This window comes from Lupinus angustifolius, chromosome LG11, assembly GCF_001865875.1.
Source record: "Lupinus angustifolius cultivar Tanjil chromosome LG11, LupAngTanjil_v1.0, whole genome shotgun sequence".
NCBI lineage: Eukaryota > Viridiplantae > Streptophyta > Magnoliopsida > Fabales > Fabaceae > Lupinus > Lupinus angustifolius.
This window is the reverse complement of record NC_032019.1, coordinates 13,711,848-13,732,694: the sequence shown is the minus strand read 5'-3', so window position 1 is coordinate 13,732,694 and position 20,847 is coordinate 13,711,848. Positions and strand designations below refer to the sequence as shown.

At 28.8% G+C, this 20,847-nt stretch overlaps 1 protein-coding gene across 1 annotated transcript; it reads left to right on the top strand.

The window, feature by feature from the left end:
• LOC109360071 (probable S-adenosylmethionine-dependent methyltransferase At5g37970) lies at positions 4,977–8,894 on the top strand. The gene is made up of 3 exons (XM_019604809.1): positions 4,977–5,108; positions 7,058–7,723; positions 8,502–8,894. Exons 1-3 carry the CDS (start codon positions 4,977–4,979, stop codon positions 8,844–8,846), a joined length of 1,143 nt encoding a protein of 380 aa, XP_019460354.1. The 3' UTR covers positions 8,847–8,894.

The following is a 20,847-nucleotide window of genomic DNA, read 5'->3' as shown; positions in this document are numbered from 1 at the left end:
GATTAAGAAAATAATTATTATTGTGAAAAATAAGAATAATTAATATAGATTTGTTAGTTTTGTTCTCATTTGACTTACTCTCAACTTAAATAAATACTTCAACTCATACATAAAATATAAGGATCATACCACACTAGAGTTCATACTTCATAACTACCCTATTACATATTTACATTTAATAGGATTAATGCACCAATCCTAAATAAAGGAAAAAACTACATTAACTGTATGCATCATCCAAGTTCAAAATCTAAAACTAATCTCATTATGTTGCATCCACAAAGACCATATTACAGAAAAGCATTCATGATACAACCATGAACCACCGATGATACATTATGGGGAAGCCTATCATGAAATTGTAACGAATTATTAGTAAGTCAAAACATTTATTACCATTATCCAATTTGTAAATTTTGTTTAGGGACATGTAATAGTAAAAAAAACAGGCCTTACAATCGAATATCTCAAATTATTTTGAGTGGCTAATAACCTATAATCATAACATAAACTAGATAAACGAAAAGGTTAAAAAAATCAACTATATAACAATTTTTACTTACGTCAATTTAATTTTACATTCCGTCTGAATATAGATTATAACTTATTTTGTTGAACAAACTATAAACAACAAAAATTATATATGTTTAAAATTACATTTTATTTTTCTTTTAATACTTTATTACATCACACAAGCTCAAAAGGTAGTAAAGTTGAGATTAAAAAATTTCACAACTCACAACATTTTTGTTTTGTTTTTGGGTGCATACCTTACTACAAAACTTGAGATTAAATAACTACAACTGAAGTAAGGGCTTCTAACCTAGTTCTGAAAATTCTTCGGCCCTAAACACAAGAGTCACTGAACAAAACATACTACTGAATAAATTAATAAAGTAGTAGTAATTATAAAAGCACATCTCTCTCTTTTTTAAGGGTTTATTTTACGCCCGTCTCAATAAAATTTACACCAAATTTTTATTGCAAAAAAATCAAAATAACCTTATCATTTTATACATATATGACCAAACTCGTGTTTACATGAACACATAAATGAGCTTGATCATAGTATTATAAAGTATAACTAGTACATATATTTTGGTTCGTGTAAAACTATATTTTTCTGGGCACTATCAGTATAAAAATAAATATAGAAGTACATGTACGTGATCTTATTGAAGTAGCATTGTATGCGTGGGAGATTCCTGCAACTCTCTACCTCAAGGATATTACTATTAGCCATTGGGTGCAATGAATTGTCAAATTAAAAGTTCCATTATTATTAAACTTCAACCCTTCATTGAATCAGTATACTAGATCACTGAGTTATTAATAGCACGGATAAGTTATTAATTAGAATATCTAACTCGGTTGATATTAAAAATATAATAAATTCAGATTATTTAACATTATTTAATATTTTATTATAAATATAAAATTTATTATTATACAGATATAAATAATAAACAATGAAAATGTGACTACAAAAAAATGTTACAGATAAGTTGAAAATATTATATGAAAGTTTCACAACAATGTTGCACAAATAAATTTAAACTTAATTAAAAACAACTAATTACAATAATGATATACACAATAACAAAAAAGTTAAAAATACCATTTTTTTTCCCTGAAAATAATGTCTTTGATATTTTTAAAAATTGATTGGACCAACCAAGTCAAATGGTCTAATCGACTCACTAGTTAAATGTTCAAACTAATTGATTTGAACCAGTTCATACTGATTTTGATACATATCCAAACATAAGAGCAACTTAGATCAGTTAGATAAATAATTCATTATCAAACCAATCAAACCAACTAGTTGGAGAGTGTAATAACTATCATTAAAACAAAACAAAAAACAATCTCTTAAGCCAATTAGAGCATTCTATCATTATCCTTAAATGGATCCAACAACTTATTGTATAATTGTTCATACTTCCTATTAAATTAATCAACTTTTCTATTTTTCACTCAATTGTGTATGTAACTCATCATTTGTCCTTAAATGGACACACTATCTATCCCATATTTATATTTTAATTAAAACATATACTTTAAACAAAATTTACAAAAATTTAATTTAAATTCAGCTAAATAACACAAAGATCATTAATAAAATTATAAAATATATTAAATTTTACTTTCAATATATCACTTACTCAAACGAGCGTTGTTAAATATATATTTTATACTTCCACTAGTGCTCACTCAAGCGGACATTATTAAATGTCTACTTTATATCTTTAACAACACTCACTAACAAGCATTGCTAAAAGTATATTTTCTACTTTTAACAACATTCACTTAAGTGAACACTGTTAAATGTCTATGCTGAAGTTTTGATTTGAAGATCACTTTCTATGAATCTGAAGAAAATAAAGTAATTGAACTTTCTTCTGTTTTCATTATTGTTGTTTAATAGTTATTCCTTTTCTCTTTCTTTATTTTTTTTTTATAATTTTAAGGGTTTAATATAAATAAAAATCATTCTCCAATTGTAGAAAGACTCTCCATTTTCTAACAAAAACATATTACTCTTCGGCGATACCAAAATTTAGGGATTGTTCATCACAAAGTAAACATCCTCTCCATTGGATGGGGATCACCTGTTTCAACTTGGTGTCCACATTCCTGTTCCATTCCATTTATATATTGACATATAGAATTAACATATTATTTTAATAAAATAAAAATAAATTGATGTGTTATTTTTGACTTGTTGGCAAACACTGATTGGTGTGGGACATGGGACAGGAACTTTTGTAGGACAGTGGATCCCGTTCCCTCTCCATTAATGGAGAGACAAGTACATATTTTTTACTTGTTTTTAATCGTAAAAGTGTGATTTCATTGCAACAAAAATAATATATGTGTAATTCGAAGTTACAATTCTTTTTACTTTTTGAAGCACTTACTTCTCTATTAATGAAGATGATCCTAACTAACCTTTGTGAGGGGGTGTTCTTAAAATTGCCCCAAACATTCCCTTCCTACCAACACACAAGACACAAGTTGGACAACTTCCTCTCTCTCCAAGAAATCAAATTTGACAAAATGCTCAAATTCTTTCCAAACATAATGCTAGTTTCAACACTCACTCCAAATCCATGAAGAACAAGTACCCAACCTGGCACGATTTGCAATACTTAGTCGAAATCGTAAAACATCTATTCATTCATGTGCGTGGTTGTTAGGTTTGTTATTCTTTAACATTCTTCGTTGTGTTGTTCCTCGTTTTCTCATTTTGGTTCCAATAGTGATGGCCGTGAACTGTCTTATAAGGGAATGAGAAGGAGAAGGAGAAGGAGTAGGAGAAGTAGAGGGAGTAAATGATGAGTGATTAAGAGAGTGAAAGAACACACAATGAGTGAATGGGAGACTTTTTGGAATGAATGTAGATCACCTGTCCCATTTTAGGTGTCTAAATGATGTTTTAATTCAATTAAAGATTGACATGTAATTAAAAAGAATATTCATAAAAACATAAAATAACTTTTATATGTTATTTGTTGAAATGTGATTGGTTTGAAACATGAGGACGAGAACTTTTTATGACATGAAACATGTGAGCATAATTGGCATAAAAATGTGAGAAAAATAAATGTGAGTTATACATGAAGAATTAAAATTAAAAGTTAATCAATGACTTAAAAAATCATTTACATTTATCTTTTAATTTGACCATCAAAATAAGATTAATTGATCCATATTAGTTGTTATCATTCTTATAATAACAATTACTCTCACATTGTCACTATATATATATATATAGTCAGAACTGTATTTAACTCGAGCTCAACTCGTAGGTTTAGCAAGATCAAATTTTAGCTTAAGTTAATCTCATTTCATTTATAAACTAAGTTTATTCACCCAAATAACAAGTTGAATATTGAGTTGATTATTAAGTTTATTATTAATCCGAGTTAAAATGAACCTTGCTATTTTATATAATAAAAATAGATATAGGCTCATTTTTATTGTGGGAAATGGCTTAGGTCAACAATTATTTTTCGTGAAATAATATGTGTAAATAAGGATGACAATGCGTACTCGAACCCATGAGCAATGCCTGCAATGGATCATTTCTTGGTCGTGTTTTTGGACACGTGAGTAAAACGATTAGTTGTCCTTACTGGACAATTTAAATTAAGTTTTATAATTTTTTTTTATTGTTTAAATAACATACATGGTTATAGAAAATAGACATATAATTGCAAAACTTATTTACACTAGAAGCAATAGGTAAATGCATACATATAATGTTAAATTACTAATAAGTCAATAAGAAACAATTGTCATTAGACTCATAGTAGAAGCAATAGGTCCACCACTACAATAGTGCATGTTAGCAAGTGCCAATGGCTAGAGGAGATTTTCATCAAAATACATATTGATTGAAAATAAGATGATAAATAAATTTGAAAGTTAAAATGTGATAATAGAGTAATATTGATACATACAAAATTTAGATCAAATAACAATGATATGATTGTTGAAATTAAAAAAAATGCATTAATGAGAATTTTTCAATGTTAGTAATATAATATTATCTCTATAAATGAACAAACTTCACCAAGTTAAAGTTTAAAAGGTGAATAAGAAAAAATAGTTCATTATAATTACTTGGAAAATACATAAAGTTTAAGGGAGTTTTGCTTAATTTTCCGTAAAATATAACTTAAAATTTTTCCAATATAACAAAAATACTAATATGGCTTGGTTGAATTTATAGATATTGTTGGGTAAGGCTGAATATCAAAATTCGATATATGGGCATGTAAAACTAGTTGGGAGCAAAAATCAAACACTTAAAATGAATTAATTCGTCATAAGGATGAAAAATTGCATTGGTTAACTTAAAAAATAACAACTTTCTTATTTAATGTATGTTTGTTTAATGGTTGCCACCATTAGCTAGACTTCTATATAATAGGAGCTATGAACTGCAAACTCTTCCACACATGAAAGGAATGGGAGAATCTTTGAGGTATCATCATACACTCCAAATCTCCAAAGAAGATAAAGTAAAAGTACCAATCAATGCATTACCACCAAATGGAGGCAATGGAACATACAGCTACTCCAAAAATTCATACTTTCAGGTATATCTTAATTTCATCAACCAATTTCAGAAAAAAAATAGAATAAGAAACGATTACAAAGTTTTATGAAGTTTGAAACTAGGAGAATGAAAGGATGAAAAAGATCTCATTATTTTTTAAGTTTTTAAATAAAGCTTAAAAATGCATTCATGGTGTTGTTCATCTATAGTGGCTTTTATTTTGGTTCATAATGTTCATATAGTATTTATCACCACGCATGCATTTACCTTTTACATTACCTTTCACCCATTTCCTCTTAAAATTTCACCCAGAAGAACATTATTGTTACTTAAATGCAGAAGCTGAAGAACATGAGAACTGAGTTTATCAGTATATTTAAAGATTTTCATTACAACTTTCTCTTACCATAAATTAAGTTATCTTTGTTTCTCACTTTATTTTTAAAATAAGGTCACAGTGAAACAACTTTTCTACTACTTTATGGTTTTGTTTTACACGAAATTCTGTTTTATACGTGGGTGAGGGAGTGATCCGTATATATCATTTCATATATCCTTTATTTTTTATTGGTTAAAAAAGTAAAACATAAATTTAATATATATTAACTTTATATTTTATGACCAATAAAAATGAAAGATACATGGATTAATACAAAAATATATGAGTTAGAGGTGTGTGACTAGGGGTTCAACAACATAATAATTAATAGGAAAAATATATATACATCAACTTACATTGTCACTATATTATTCACCATTGATTTTTAGTCATTATTAATTTTTAAATAAAAGTATTGCAAATGAATGGTGGATAATGCATTGATTGTGTATAAATCTAATTAATATTGAACATGTTGCCTATTTTGCATTCCAGGGTTAAATTCTTCTGAATCAAGTTTAGCTATTTTTTGGTTCTAATATCTAGTTGAGCTTAATTAATGAGAACGGTACAATATAAATTAATTAATTGAATTTCAAGCATGTTGATAAAAAAAGGAAACATCAAACTAGTACTTCCAAATTTTATCTTTCTACTTATTTTACTATTTTTCTTTTTAAAATACTACAGTGTCTTGATTAATGATGAACTTAACTAATGTTTTGGGCAGGGAGAATCATGCTAGAGATTAGAGAATATGATATGTTGTCTTAAAGTATAAATATATGATTTAAGATAATTGATCTTTGTGTTTGTATAGAAGCTAGTGATGTAAAGTTAGGACCTGATTGGTCAATAAAGGAAGTGGATGGGTAAATAGAAAATGTATTTAGTAGCAGACAAAACATTATATATCTATACATTCATTATATAATTTTAAGTTCTTGTTTTTATTCTACAGTTTACGTACTATATGTCTAAATACATTGTTACTAACCATTTTTTTATCACTCTTCATACTTATATTCATTTTTTTTATTACCAGGAAAAAAAATCACTTTTTCACTTATTATCTCACATTTAGCGTATTGTTCCTTAAATTCAACACAAAATCCACAGTACTTTCAAATGGGAGAATATTGAACAAAGTTGAGTTGCTTGTAATTAGTATTGTTATATGAACAATGAAAATTTTCAGATCAACAATGGTGACAACAACCTATTGACTGCATATTCCCATTTAATGTCTAGATTTCATTTCCCATCTCATCAACAACAGAAGATTTTAGAATAAATTAGCTAAGGTCTACTGAAACTATACATAATATTTCTCCATTTTTATATATCTGCGTAAATCATCCCTTAATTTTTCTGCACTTATTACACAATGTACTTACTCCTTTAAAGAATATGAGTAATGCCATTGAATCTCTGATGATATTTGAAACATGGTTACAGGAGTAATTAAGTTAAATAAACCTCGAAAATAGTATGCTCTATAATATAATCAATGTTTTTATAAATAGTAACAAATTAACCTAGGATTAAGTTTTGAGCTAACAATGCAAATGTAAATGTGAGTAATTCTAAACAATATCTCTTTTTTGTAGAGAATAAGTTCAAACGTTGTAAAGAGTAACATAGAAGAGGAAATCTACAAGAAGCTTGATGTGAAAAAGCTAGCTTCTACTTCCAACATAATTCGTGTTGTAGATTTAGGATGTGCCACTGGTCCAAACACATTCATGACTATACAAAATCTGCTAGAATCTATGAAGCACAAGTACCAAATCCAATGTCCAAACACACCCACCAAAATCCCTGAGTTTCATGTCTTCTTCAATGATCAACTATCTAATGATTTCAACACCCTTTTCACCACATTGCCTAAAGATATCCAATACTTTGCTGCTGGTGTTCCTGGATCTTTCCATGGTCGTTTGTTTCCAGAATCTTCACTTCATTTTGCATATACTTCTTATGCTATTCATTTTCTCTCTAAGTCGCCACAAGAGTTGCAACAAAAGAACTCTCCAACATGGAACAAGGGTAGAGTTCATTATACAAGTGCTTGTAAGGAAGTGGTTGATGCATATGCAGCTCAATTTGGTAAGGATGTAAGGGACTTTTTGGATGCTAGGGCTATAGAACTTGTGCCTGGTGGAATGTTGGTCATGGTCATGCAAGGTATTCCTAATGGCATGCATCATTCTGATACTGTAAATGGCATGATGTATGATTATATGGGATCTATCCTCATGGAGATTGCAAAGGAGGTATGACCATATTCTTAATTACATTTCACTCATATTTCTAGCTTTGTTATATATTTTAGTATTGGCATGCTTGAATGCTAGTTTCTATGGTGAACTATTGGTATACCTTATTACTTATGATGACTGGTTTTTAATAAAAGAATTTCTCTTTTTCTTCAAAAAAAATGTTCCTTTTCATGTATCTTCTTGGTATAGAAGGAATTAAGTTGTTCTCACAATAGAAGGAAGGTCATAAATAATTACAAAAATGTTTATTGTACAACTCAATTGGATAACTAAATGGGACATTTATTCTTTTAAGCAAAAAGAGAATATAATTAAGATGAAAGACAAAATATGTTTAACAACTAATCATTTTTTAAAGGAAAAAAATTTATTTTTTCTATTTTTATTTTAATGTCATTGTTGCGAGACATGGTTTCACATTTAAAGAATAAGAATATGTTATCACAAATTATATCTCACACCAATTATATTGTTAATAAACTTTTAATTGACATGTCATATTTTTATTGATAGAGATATAGCTTGTAACATCACATCTTTTCTTTATTGAAAAGTAAAATATAGCCTTCAAAACAAATCTTCTCAAGTAATTAACCAATCAATATTTGACATCTAATCATAACACTTAAACTAAGGAATTCTTTCCTTTTAATTATAAGTTATAACTAAGTGCCCAATATAGTCAGAAGAATCAGTATCAATGTATTATATATATTATATATTTTACATCAATTTTAGAAAACATTGTAATAAGGTGTTGCATGTTTCCTAGGGAATGTTTGATGAATCTAAAGTTGATTCCTTCAATTTGCCATACTATGGTCCAAATCCAGAGGAAATGACAAAGCTGGTAGAAACAAATGGAAGATTTAGCATTGAGAGAATGGAGCTTACAAATCCAGCACCATGGCTAAAGAGCATTAGACAGATAATACCTGAATGGACAGTTCATGTAAGGGCTTCAATGGAGGGAACTTTCAATAGACAATTTGGAAATGAAGTTACACATGAAATGTTCCAACGTTTAATCAAACAATTGACCCAGAATATTGAAATTCTGGAAACTAAATTATGGGACATGACTCAACTTTTTGTTGTTTTAAAGCGTAAAGAATGAGTGTCATAGCTCATGTTTTTTAATAATGTTTTTTATGTGTTAGTTCATGTGTGATAGCTTTTCTTTAATTATTCTATTTTCTTGGGGATTCAGCTATGTTGATCTATGTACTTTGTTTTTCCTATTCTTTGTACTTTATTTTGGTTCAAATGTATTGCTTATTTAATTTTTGAAAAATGTTGTTTTTATAATGCAAATGCTCCAACTTTTAGTTGTCAAAGAGATAACATATGATATTAAAAAATAAAAATCAGGTGAGATAAAAATATTTAATTTGTTATAAAAAAATTATCAAATTTTAGTTATATGATATAACATTACTCTTAACTGTCAATGTAAAGTTTATATACATTCACTATATTATTCATCATTCATTTGGATTATTTTTTTAAATAGTTAATAATAATAAAATATGAATAGTAGATGATACAATAACAATATATAACATACATTATTAATACATATATATATTTTTCTCTTTTAGCAAATGACTTAATCCATAAAATCAGCATGTGGAATCCTTGAAAAGAGATCTCTAAGAATTGTATTATATCTATCTTTTGTATCTAGCACCTTACTCTATCTTGCACCGTGTTCTGATGCATCCCTTGGGGAATATGTAACAAATATGTTTTTAAGTTGTGCAAACATTAAGTACACAATAATATATAAATTTCATTTCATAGGCAAGAAGATTTATATAATTATAACGTTAATGTCATTATATCCTGATCCATATTTAATTATTATTGAATTTTAAATATAAGTAAATAATGAATAATATAGTGATTGATATATAACCGTTATTCTTTTTCATATATTTTAACTTCTTTTATCACAGCTCACTCCTATAAAATTTCTAAATACCTAGTGATGTGCAATAAAGAGGAATATTAGTCTTTTAAGAGGCAAAGTAGTACGAACACGTGCATTTAATTCATTCATTGATTTCGATACACAAATGTTTCTTTTGCTTAGTTATTCTTTGACAAATCTGTCTCCTTCAGGCACACCATTGAGGGATTTGTATAATGTTGAGCAGCCAACGACTAAGTTGATGAGCCTCATAATTTGTATTATTCCATGTGTTTTTTTGTTTTCTTTTATCATTTATAAAAAAAACTGCGAACAGTCAAAAAAAAATTTATTAATTAAAATTTTAATTTAATTATATTTTTTACAATCAATTACAGTTGATGATACATTGAGTAACAAAAGCTATGGGATAATAGATGTGCTCTCGGATGAACATGTATTAAACATTTTTTATATCAACTGTTTCTATCTGAATAATTAATTCCACATCCTGCTAACCGTTTTTCTATTTTCTAAATTTATATCCTGCTTTGGGGTTTAAATGTCCAAACAACTTAAATTACCTTTCGGGTTTAAAATATTTAAATAAATAGAATGGTGAAAGAGAAAACAAAAGAGTAATGAAACTTTAATTTTAAATGATTCAAAATTTGATAGTTGAAATACATGTAATAATATAAATATAGTGAAATTATATAAATTATCACAATCTTTTTTTATATTTACACAAATCACTCTCATTTATATTCATATATTACATTAATTGTCTATGCATCAGAGATAAGTGTGATTTTTTAAACAAAAAATGATAAATATAATAAAGTTAAACAAAATATGTTATATTGTGGAAACAAATCAATAGTATAAGAATAAATGTCTCTTCATTATGTGATTTAATTAATGAAGTACTACTTGAACTATTGTATCATTATACATCTATTTTGGCTGGTATAATAATAGTAAAAGTATTAATAAGAGAAAATAATGTATGCACTGGTGTGCAAGATATTATATTCTATTAGATCAAAAACCAATAATTTGATTTTTTAGAACGATACTTATTAGGAAGAACAGGGATATAAGTTATAAGAGATTAATTCATTATCCATAAAGATACTATTAGTTTTATCAAAAGAACAACACTAAATATATAGTGGCAAATTAAGATGATAAAGGCAATATCTCTATTTTCTACACTATATATAGCATTAGCAAGAGACATAGTAAGTCTAAGGAGGATAGATTTACAAGTCTTTGTAAATGAATAGACTGTTTATCTGATTTCTACTCTAGGCCATCTTATTACTTCTCCGAGCTTCACACTCTTAAACAATATACCAAACAGTGTGATCCAAAATTCTCAGCCCTTGCAACACAACAAGCAACGTACACAGAGAAAATCAAGTCACGTGAAGGCGCTACAAATGGATTACAAGCTATAAACTTTGAAAACATCACAGTATCATACCGTGTTTCAAATGGAATATAAAAATCATTATCAAAATGGAAAATTTTGTACAGGTGATTTAGGGAAGGAATTGCAAATGATAAATTTAAGTGAGTATAGAGATATTGAAAAAACTAATATGCAAACTTCATATTAGTTCGTTTTGAAGAGAATTATTTATTAGTTGTTAGATTAAAAAAATTGGTAGCCAAATACCGCTTAAGAATATTTTAAAAGTGGTCATACTATTGTACGACTTCTATATGCGTTAATACTTTTGCACATAGAAATCGTGGATCCCTTTAATAACTTCTTTGAATATTGATGTTATACCAAAAATCGTGTAGTCCTTTAATGACATCATAGTGTGTTTTTTCATATGCATAAGTGGTGAAGTCATTTCATGACTTCAAAATAGAAATAAACCTCCACCTAGAGTCTCCAACGAGTATCACAGCTTCTGAGTAGGTATTAAACTCTCCACATAGAAGTCTCCATGCCATTTCACGACTTCTATGTGAAAAAACCCTCCACCTAGAAGTCTCCAAAGAGTACCACAACTTCTGAGTAGGTATTAAACTCTTCACATAGAAGTCTCCATGTCATTTCGCGATTTCTAAGTGGAAAAAACCTTCACCTAGAAATCTCCAAAGAGTATCACAACTTTTATGTATGAATGTTTTTTTCACACAGAAGTCGTGGAACTCTAACAATTTTTATGCAGGTTGCAATTGTGTACACATGAGTCTTGCAGCCATTAAATGACTTTTATGCTTGATTTTTTTTCACTACACAAAAGTCATGAAACCCTTTAACAACTTTTACGTTTGTTGCAATTGACTATATAGAAGTCTTGTAGCCATTAAACGACTTCTATATACAAAAATCCTATTCAATTACTGTTTAAAAATTAATGGTTGAGATTTCTAAGAAAATAATTTAACGGATGATAATCATTAGTTAGCATGGATGTGAACTATCTCCTAGTTTCAAGGTTAGCCTTCACCTCGAGATACACATGACAAAAGGTATAAGAGGAATAGTAGGAAGTAAGAAATAAGTAACAACTAATTTTAATTTTAACACTTATCATCAAGGCTGATGTTAAAAAAACCTTATTGTAAGTTAAAAAATATTGATATGGGGGATTCTTATCTGTATAATTTTTATGTTACCAAAAACTATTCCTCCGGCCACCAGCTAGAAATTAAACATATGCAGCTTTTTCTTTGGTATATAGAGTGGGGTTGGGGAATCAAATAGCACATTACATTAACATGGTGTGGACCATTTAAGTTAGTTGTATTGTATTGCTCTCTTGAAGGAAGCATCTAGCATATTAAAGAACAATCTTTAGAGGTTCAAGGAAACAGCTTAATTTAAGGAAACACCTTCGTTAAAACATAGAGATGCTGAATTTAAGGAAGCAGATTAACTTGTTTATTTAAACTTCTAACATGGAAGACTCTTTTGTTTAGATTTTAAAGAATATAGTAAATTATCATCTTGCACCTAATTCATGTAGGGGACACTTTTCTCTCTTTATTAATTCAATATTTCTCTTATGATGTTATGTGTGTGAGAAATGGTTTGTTGATAGATCTAAAACTTATTCAACTAACTTTATATTTTTATAAGGATTATTCTCTAACTTTATCGTAGAGGACATCTAAATTGTTTGCCAATGTGAGTTTATAGGTTTTAAGGTAGATTGTAGTTTTTTGACTCAACCAATAAATTATTAGAGTTGTTCGTTAAATAAAAATTAGATGAAGCTAGTAATTTTTAAAAGATGAGCTTAGCATTTGAAAACTAAATTTTAGAAAAATAATTGATAAAGTCAAAAAACCATAACAACTTTCAACAATTAAATAGTTAGTTTTATCCTTTAAAAGTAAATTATACTAATATCTCCTGAGTTTTAGTGAAATTATACAATTATTACTCACTTTTCTACACATATACAAACCCTCTAATTTTTTATAATTTCATTACACTGATCACTACTGCATGAGAAATAAGTGTAATTTTTTAAACAAAAAATATGATAAATGCAATTAAGTTAAACAAAACATTGTATATCATGGAGACAAGTCCAAATAATATACAAATTAATGTATCCTTACTATTTTTTGTTACAAAATGCATCAAGAATTCTAAAGATATATTGTTTAAATCGTTCTTACACTATATTGTAACGAACCAAAAATAATAAAGAGGTATTGACTCATATTATTTGGATTTGTCTTCAAAATATACCATTTTTGTTTAACTAAATTGCATTTATCATATTTTTTGTTTAAAAGATTACACTTATTTTTCATGCAAAGGTGGTCAATATAATGAAAGTATAAAAATTAGGAGGTTTGTATAGGTGTAAAAAAATGAGGGATTGTTTATATATTTTACTAAAACTCAGAGTGTGTAAGTATAATTTACTCTTAATTTAATCATACTGAAATATTTACTAATAATTATAAATAATTGTATATATCATTGATTATTGAAAATAATTCCTAATATATTTACCAAATTATATAGATAATTAAGAAATAAATAATTATAAAATTACTAATAATCGTACCAAATTACTGATATTCATTTAATTCATTATTTACATATTTAATTAATTCAATTAATAACTATACCATAATTAATAAAAACTAAACAAATAGTAAATTAATAAATAGTATGTGTTTTTTAGTCAATTAACAAATTTCATCTAATTTCACAATTAATTTTATTGAACGACTCTACCTTAATAAACTACTTAAACGCTACAAACTTTTAACTACCCTCACAGCTACAAACTTCTAATTATGTTCACAACTGCGAGCTTACAAATACACACTACAAACTAATTTTGTATAAAAAACTAAACAAAAGAATCATTTTTTTCTCCTCAACTTTTGGTTGATAGTATGAATTAAAGGGGGTACTTTTAATTTATTATTCAATATATTAAATATCACTAGTTAATTAGGTTAAAATAATCTTTTGATACATATATTCTAATTCAATTTTTAAATAAAACTTAATTATTCTAGACTTTGAGTAGGTCTATGAATTTGAGTAAAATGTTAATTAATATTTTCTATTTATTCTTTTGTCAAAGTATTCCACCTAAAAAAATTATGAAAGCATGAGGGTTTAACTTTAAAAATGTAAATAATAGAAATCTATTTTAAAAATATAATAAAGCAATAACCTTAAATTAAAATTATTTATTATTTATTGGGGATTCATGAAAGGCCCTGGGATGTAATGGGAAAAGGATGAATATATTAAAGAGGGTTTTAAAGTATTATACTAGGTAACTCATAATTCATTATTTTTCTTTTAACTTGTTAGCTCATAATTCATTTTTTTTTCTTTTTTGGTTAACGTGATTAATTACCTACTCTTTCACACATTATACTAATGAAGCCAAGGAGGTATCATGTAGTTATAATTGTAAGAGTAGTGGGTTTAGCACTGGTCACGTTAAAGCACATGCAATGCCTAGTTATTTAAGTCATATAGGCCATTTAAACCACTCTATAACTATATAGGTTAGGAATAATAGTGTGGGCCTTTCGGGTTAGGTACCCCTCATTGAAAGACATATGTCACTAGAGTTTAATCTAAATTCCTTACAAAGTTGACTACCTTTTTTAACTTGAAAGATTTAATTGTCTGTTATATTTAGGGCATTTTTATGTCAGTAGGGCTCCATAGTAAATTATATTAATATCATTATCTTAATCAAAAATAAACATTAAAGTTTAATCTAGATTCATACATATTAACCTCTACATTCATACATATTAAACTCTACACGTTAGAGAAGCTATCATTTTAACTTACTTCCCATACTTTTTTCACCTCAAACAAATTTGCAATTGAATATTTTATATTATTATTAAACTACAAGAGCTTACTAGAAATATGATAGAAAACATGATAAAATATGAATAAGGTAAATTCTTGTGTTCATTAAAGATGACCTGATTATTTCTAAGTCAATTCTTTCCCTGGGATAGAAAATATATTATATGAATAAAATTTAATCCACTAGGATAATCCTAATATATTTCATTGGCTCACCAAATTCTAAATTAAAACATGATAGAAGATAATATTCTATTATATTTCTCTTTTCCCATCTAGCAAAGGAAGCCTAGAAGAATAAAAATTTAAAAGGGACTGAAAAACAGCTATGGAGTGGTGGCGTCACCATTATTTATTCATTTATTTATATTAAATACTACATTTTTTTTTGCTCCCCACTATATAGCTCAAGTGTGTAAGTATAGTCCTAATTAAAATAACGTTTTCCTAGTATTATTTAAAGAATCCCTAGGTTGGTATTATTAGGTAACCCCAACATCAAGCATAATAGTTTCAAAGCATGCAAATGAGTTAACTAGTGTTCCATTTTTCATTTCGTTGATTCACAGTTTTTCATTTGGTTGATTCACAGCTGGTCAGTCACATGGACACTGTATAATGAATCCTTGTTATGCTTTGTGATGCCAATGACTATGGATGAAAGAAAGTAAGGTACGCTAAAAATAATAGACTATTACTTAGATATAAGGTATTAGACATTGATGTGTGGCTCACTATTCTGCCATGGTTACATAGAAAATTAGAATAAGTTTTATTGAAATTATAGAAATTCCTTACCTTTTTTTTAACCTACATAAATCATATATATTTATTTATATACATATATTATATTAAATACCCTAAATAAATGTGATCTTTTAAACAAAAAGGGGTTATGAGTGTAATTAAGTTAAAAAAATATGATATATAATATAGACAAATCCAAATAGTATACGAGTCAATGTCTCTTCATTATTTTTGGTTCGTCACAAAATGTATGAATAATTCTGAGAAAATATTATACTTGTAACGAACAAAAATAATGAAGATGTATTGACTCATATACTACTTAAATTTGTCTTAACAATATATCATATTTTGTTTAACTTCCTTACAATTATCACATTTTTTGTTTAGAATATTAGAGTTATCTCTCTTGTAGAGGTAGTTTGGGTAATGTATGTATATAAATGAGGTTTGTGTTGGTATAGGAAAATATATGAGTGATTTGTGTATTCCACTAAAACAATGGGTGTCAGTGCAATTGTGTAATTGACTCTTAGAGTACACACGAGTGATTATTCTTAACGATGTTCTTAATAGAATAAGAATATTTTTATTTTGTCTCAACAATATATCATATTTTGTTTAACTTACTTACAATTATCACATTTTTTGTTTAGAATATTAGAGTTATCTGTGTTGTAGAGGTAGTTTGGGTAATGTATATATATAAATGGGGTTTGTGTAGGTATAGGAAAATATATGAGTGATTTGTGTATTCCACTAAAACAATGGGTGTCAGTGTAATTGACTCTTAGAGCACACATGGGTGATTATTCTTAACGATGTTCTTAATAGAATAAGAATATTTTTATTTTGTTCTCCACTCTGATGTTCTTATTTCTTGTGTTTTGTTCTTAAATAAGAATATTCCATGCTGAGGAGAGAAGAACAAGGAAAATACACAATTCATGAATAAATATAAGCACAAACATATTTAGAAACATCAAAACATCCATAAATATCAAAAAATCCAAAATTATTACAAAAAATTAAAATTTTGCAAACAAAATTTAAAAAATCAAAGAACCCCAACTTGTCTTCTTTAAATGAAAATTCCACCAAATTCATGTATGTCAACAACAAAATTATATATTTTTATTTATAAATGATTTCTAATATTTATAATAAATTATAACGATTTTTAATTTATTAATAAATAAGTAATTATTCTTAATATTTTGCTATATTTATTGTAAAATGTAAAAGTGTGGGGTAAGTTGTGGGACTCAAATAATAATAAGAATAATGTTTGTCATTACGAAAAAAAAGTAGATATTATTCTTATTTTATGGGGAATTGCAATAAATTATAAAATAATGTGTTAGACTCAAATAAGAATGAAAATGTCGTTATAATACTCATATTATATTTATTCCGCTTTACTTAAAGCTTGGCCATCTGGTTAGAAATTTAACTTGATTCCCACTTCATTAGACCCTCATTAATAGGTTACTATTTGTTGTTCAGTGGCTAATGATTATGTTAATTATGTGTTTTTAAGATAGTATAATACGTATATTAAAACAACAAATTAAAACAGTCTTCAGGATCTAAATGAATTTGTCAGGTTTGAAGATATCAAATTATTTCATCGGTGATAATATTATGTGGCATATCCATAAGCAGATATGTAAATTTAATTATCTACACTACTAATAAAGATTTAATTATCTACACTACTAATAAAGGAAAACACAAAATAATTATCCATCATGGTGTAATTTGTGTTTTCCTATTTTGCCCTCAATATCTTTTTATTTCTACCAAAAAACCATATAATATTATTTTCTTATTTTATCCTTATTATCTTCTTATTTGAAAAGTGTATTTAAAAAATTGAATATTAGACCAATTGAATAAATTCAACCATAAATTTAGCGCAAAAAATTATATTTGAATTTATAAAATACGAACTATACATTACAAAAGATAGGAAAGCAGGTTAACAGGCACGACAGTGCATGTCAACACGCTAGTATAATTTAATGTGTATACTTTGTCTGTTTGTCAACTATAATATTTCGCAAAAATAATTAAAATGAATTATGTGTACCCAAAAAAAATCATTATATGTTATGTTAGATGATTTATAAATCTCAAAAGAAAATTTGTTCATACAATTGTATTTTTTTTAAATAATACGTTTTTATTGTTTTGTACTTTTGTTTAGTTATTTTTCTAATTTTATAAAGAACATTATGTATTTAGTAGTGTAAAAAGCAAGAAATAGAGTAGTCTCTGTATTCATAAAGTCCCAGAATAACTCATGAGTCTTGGTAAAGTATAAGTTTAGTACTTCATATTGTTGGATTCAATGATGAGAAAAGCATAAAGAAGAGAAAGAATTGAAGAAGATGATGAATAGTGGAAAAACAGAAATATAATGAATTGGTTGTTGATTAACAACCTGAACCTTCCATTTATAGTAAGTTTTAACTAGTAGGCCCAATTACACAAATGCTAAGCCCAATTGGCTTCTACACTTAAAGCTACTTAGAATTACAATGTATACTTTCAACATCCTCCCTTAATTCAAGCTAGCTTCACTTAGAACACCAAGTTTTTTTCTCTGTTTTTCGAAACTTTCCTTCCTCAAAGGCTTTGTGAAAATATCAACTTGTTGCTCCTCTGTTGGACAGCATTCAAGCCTTAGATTCTGCTTTTCTACTTGATCTCTCAAGAAATGGTATTTTGTGTATATGTGCTTGCTTCTTCCATGTGCCACCGGATTCTTAGCCAAACAAATTGCTGATTTGTTGTCCATCAATAGAAGCATAGAGTTATCATGGCATACTCCTAGTTCTACCAACAGAGATTGTAGCCACATGCCTTGACATCCACCTAAACAGGTTGCAATGTATTCAGCTTCACATGAGGGGAGTGCCACTACATCCTGCTTTTTTGAGCTCCAGCTTATTGGTGCTTCACCAAGTTTGAATAGGTAGCCAGTTGTGCTCTTTCTATCATCTCTGTCTCCACTCCAATCTGCATCTGTGTAACCATACACTGAGATTGGTTTGTTACCTCTGTTGACAGGGAACAATACACCAAAATTGATGCTTCCCTTTAGATATCTGAGTATTCTTTTGACAGCCATCATGTGAGAGTTCCTTGGATCCTCCATATGTCTACTAACAAGTCCAACTCCATAGGTGATGTCTGGTTTTGAATTGCAAACATATCTTAGTGATCCTACCATCTGCATGTAGAGTGTTGCATCAACCTTATGATCATTTGGATTTCCTTTGCACAAGACATTCCCTGCTTCTACTGGTGTGGAGCATGAGTAGCAGTTAATCATTTCAAACTTCATTAACAAATCTGTGATGTATTTCTTTTGATACATTACTGTGCCTTCCTCAAATCTTGCAAACTCTATTCCAAGGAAGTATGACAGATTGCCTAGATCAGTCATTTCGAATTCAGATTTCAGCTTTGTCTTGATGCATTCTATTTCATCATCTCTGCATCCTGTTATCAAGAGATCATCTACATACAAACATATTATCGCTGATGTGTTTGTAGGTGAGCTCTTGATGTAAATTCCATGTTCACTCGTGCATCTGATGAGTCCTTGTTTGATTAGGAATCCATCTATTCTTTTGTTCCATGCTCTAGGGGCTTGTCTTAGTCCATAGAGAGCTTTGTTTAGCCTATAGACTTTCTGCTCTTGACCTGGAACCTCAAAGCCTTGAGGTTGTGTCACAAACACTTCTCTGTCCAATGGACCATTCAAGAATGTTGATTTCACATCCATTTGACTCAAGCTCCACTTCTTTGAACTTGCTATTGCAATGATCAGTCTGATGGTCTCAATTCTTGCAACTGGTGCAAAGACTTCACCAAAGTCTAGACCAGGTTTTTGTAAGAACCCTTTAGCAACTAGCATGGCCTTGTACTTTGCTACTGACCCATCTGGTTTGAGCTTCAACTTGTAGACCCACTTCACTGCAATTGCTTTCTTTCCTTTGGGCAATGATGTGATTTCCCAAGTCTTATTTTTCTCTATTGACCTGATCTCATCCTTTATTGCTTCAGTCCAGCAGACTTCCTTGATTGCTTGTTCAAAGGTTATAGGTTCCATCTCAGTTAGGAGAGCCATATGGACCAGATCTCCTTCTGGTGTTATTGTAGTATCTGAGAAGATTTCATAGTCTCTCAATCTTGTAGGCATGTTTCTTTGTCTTTGAGGCCTCTCACTGATTTCTGTTATTTCTTCTCTTGCTGTGTTACTTGCTGGAGTTCCTTGTGATATGCTAATATTCATCTGGCTTGTTTTGTTTGGTGGTTTGGCAGCTGATTCCCAATCCCAGGCATGAGTTTCATCAAACCTTAGATCTCTGCTATATGTTATGACATTGGAATCTGGATTGTACACCTTGTATGCCCTTGTAGAGTGATACCCTAGGAAGATCAACCTTTCTCCTTTGTCATCCAGCTTCTTTCTCTTGTTGTCAGGAATGTGTTTGTAGCAAATTGCCCCAAACACCCTGAGATGCTTGACACTTGGCTTAGCACCTGACCAAGCTTCCTCTGGAGTCACTTTGTGTAACCTTTTTGTAGGGCATCTATTCATAATGTAGGCTGTTGTTGCCACTACTTCCCCCCAGAACTTCTTTGGCAACTTCTTTGTTTTGAGCATACTCCTTGCCATATTCAGGATTGATCTATTCCCCCTCTCTGCTCCATTGTGCTGAGGAGTGTATGGAGCTATTTTCTCATGAATGATGCCTTCTTTGTCACAGTAGTCATGAAAGTCATGAGATACATACTCTCCTCCTCCATCACTCCTTAAAACCTTGAGTTTGCTACCACACTGCTTTTCCACCATTGCCTTAAAACTCTTAAATTTGTTGAAGACCTCATTTTTCCTCTTCATCAGAAAAATCCAGAGTTTTCTTGTAAAGTCATCCTTGAAGGTTACAAAGTAGTTGTTTCCTCCAAGAGACTGAACTTCTAGAGGACCACACACATCAGTATACACAACTTCTAATGGCATGGTAGTTTTAGATGGAACCTGTTGTTTGAAGGAATTCCTTGATTGCTTGCTTGTGATGCATTCTTCACACAGTTCAGTAGGAG

What these genes read in the sequence shown, in the direction of transcription:
- LOC109360071 (XM_019604809.1), top strand. Translation starts at nt 4,977, where the DNA reads ATGGGAGAATCTTTGAGGTATCATCATACACTCCAAATCTCCAAAGAA. An exon ending in CCAAAAATTCATACTTTCAG is followed by an intron (nt 5,109 to 7,057) that starts GTATATCTTAAT and finishes TCTTTTTTGTAG; the next exon opens with AGAATAAGTTCAAACGTTGT. An exon ending in TCATGGAGATTGCAAAGGAG is followed by an intron (nt 7,724 to 8,501) that starts GTATGACCATAT and finishes CATGTTTCCTAG; the next exon opens with GGAATGTTTGATGAATCTAA.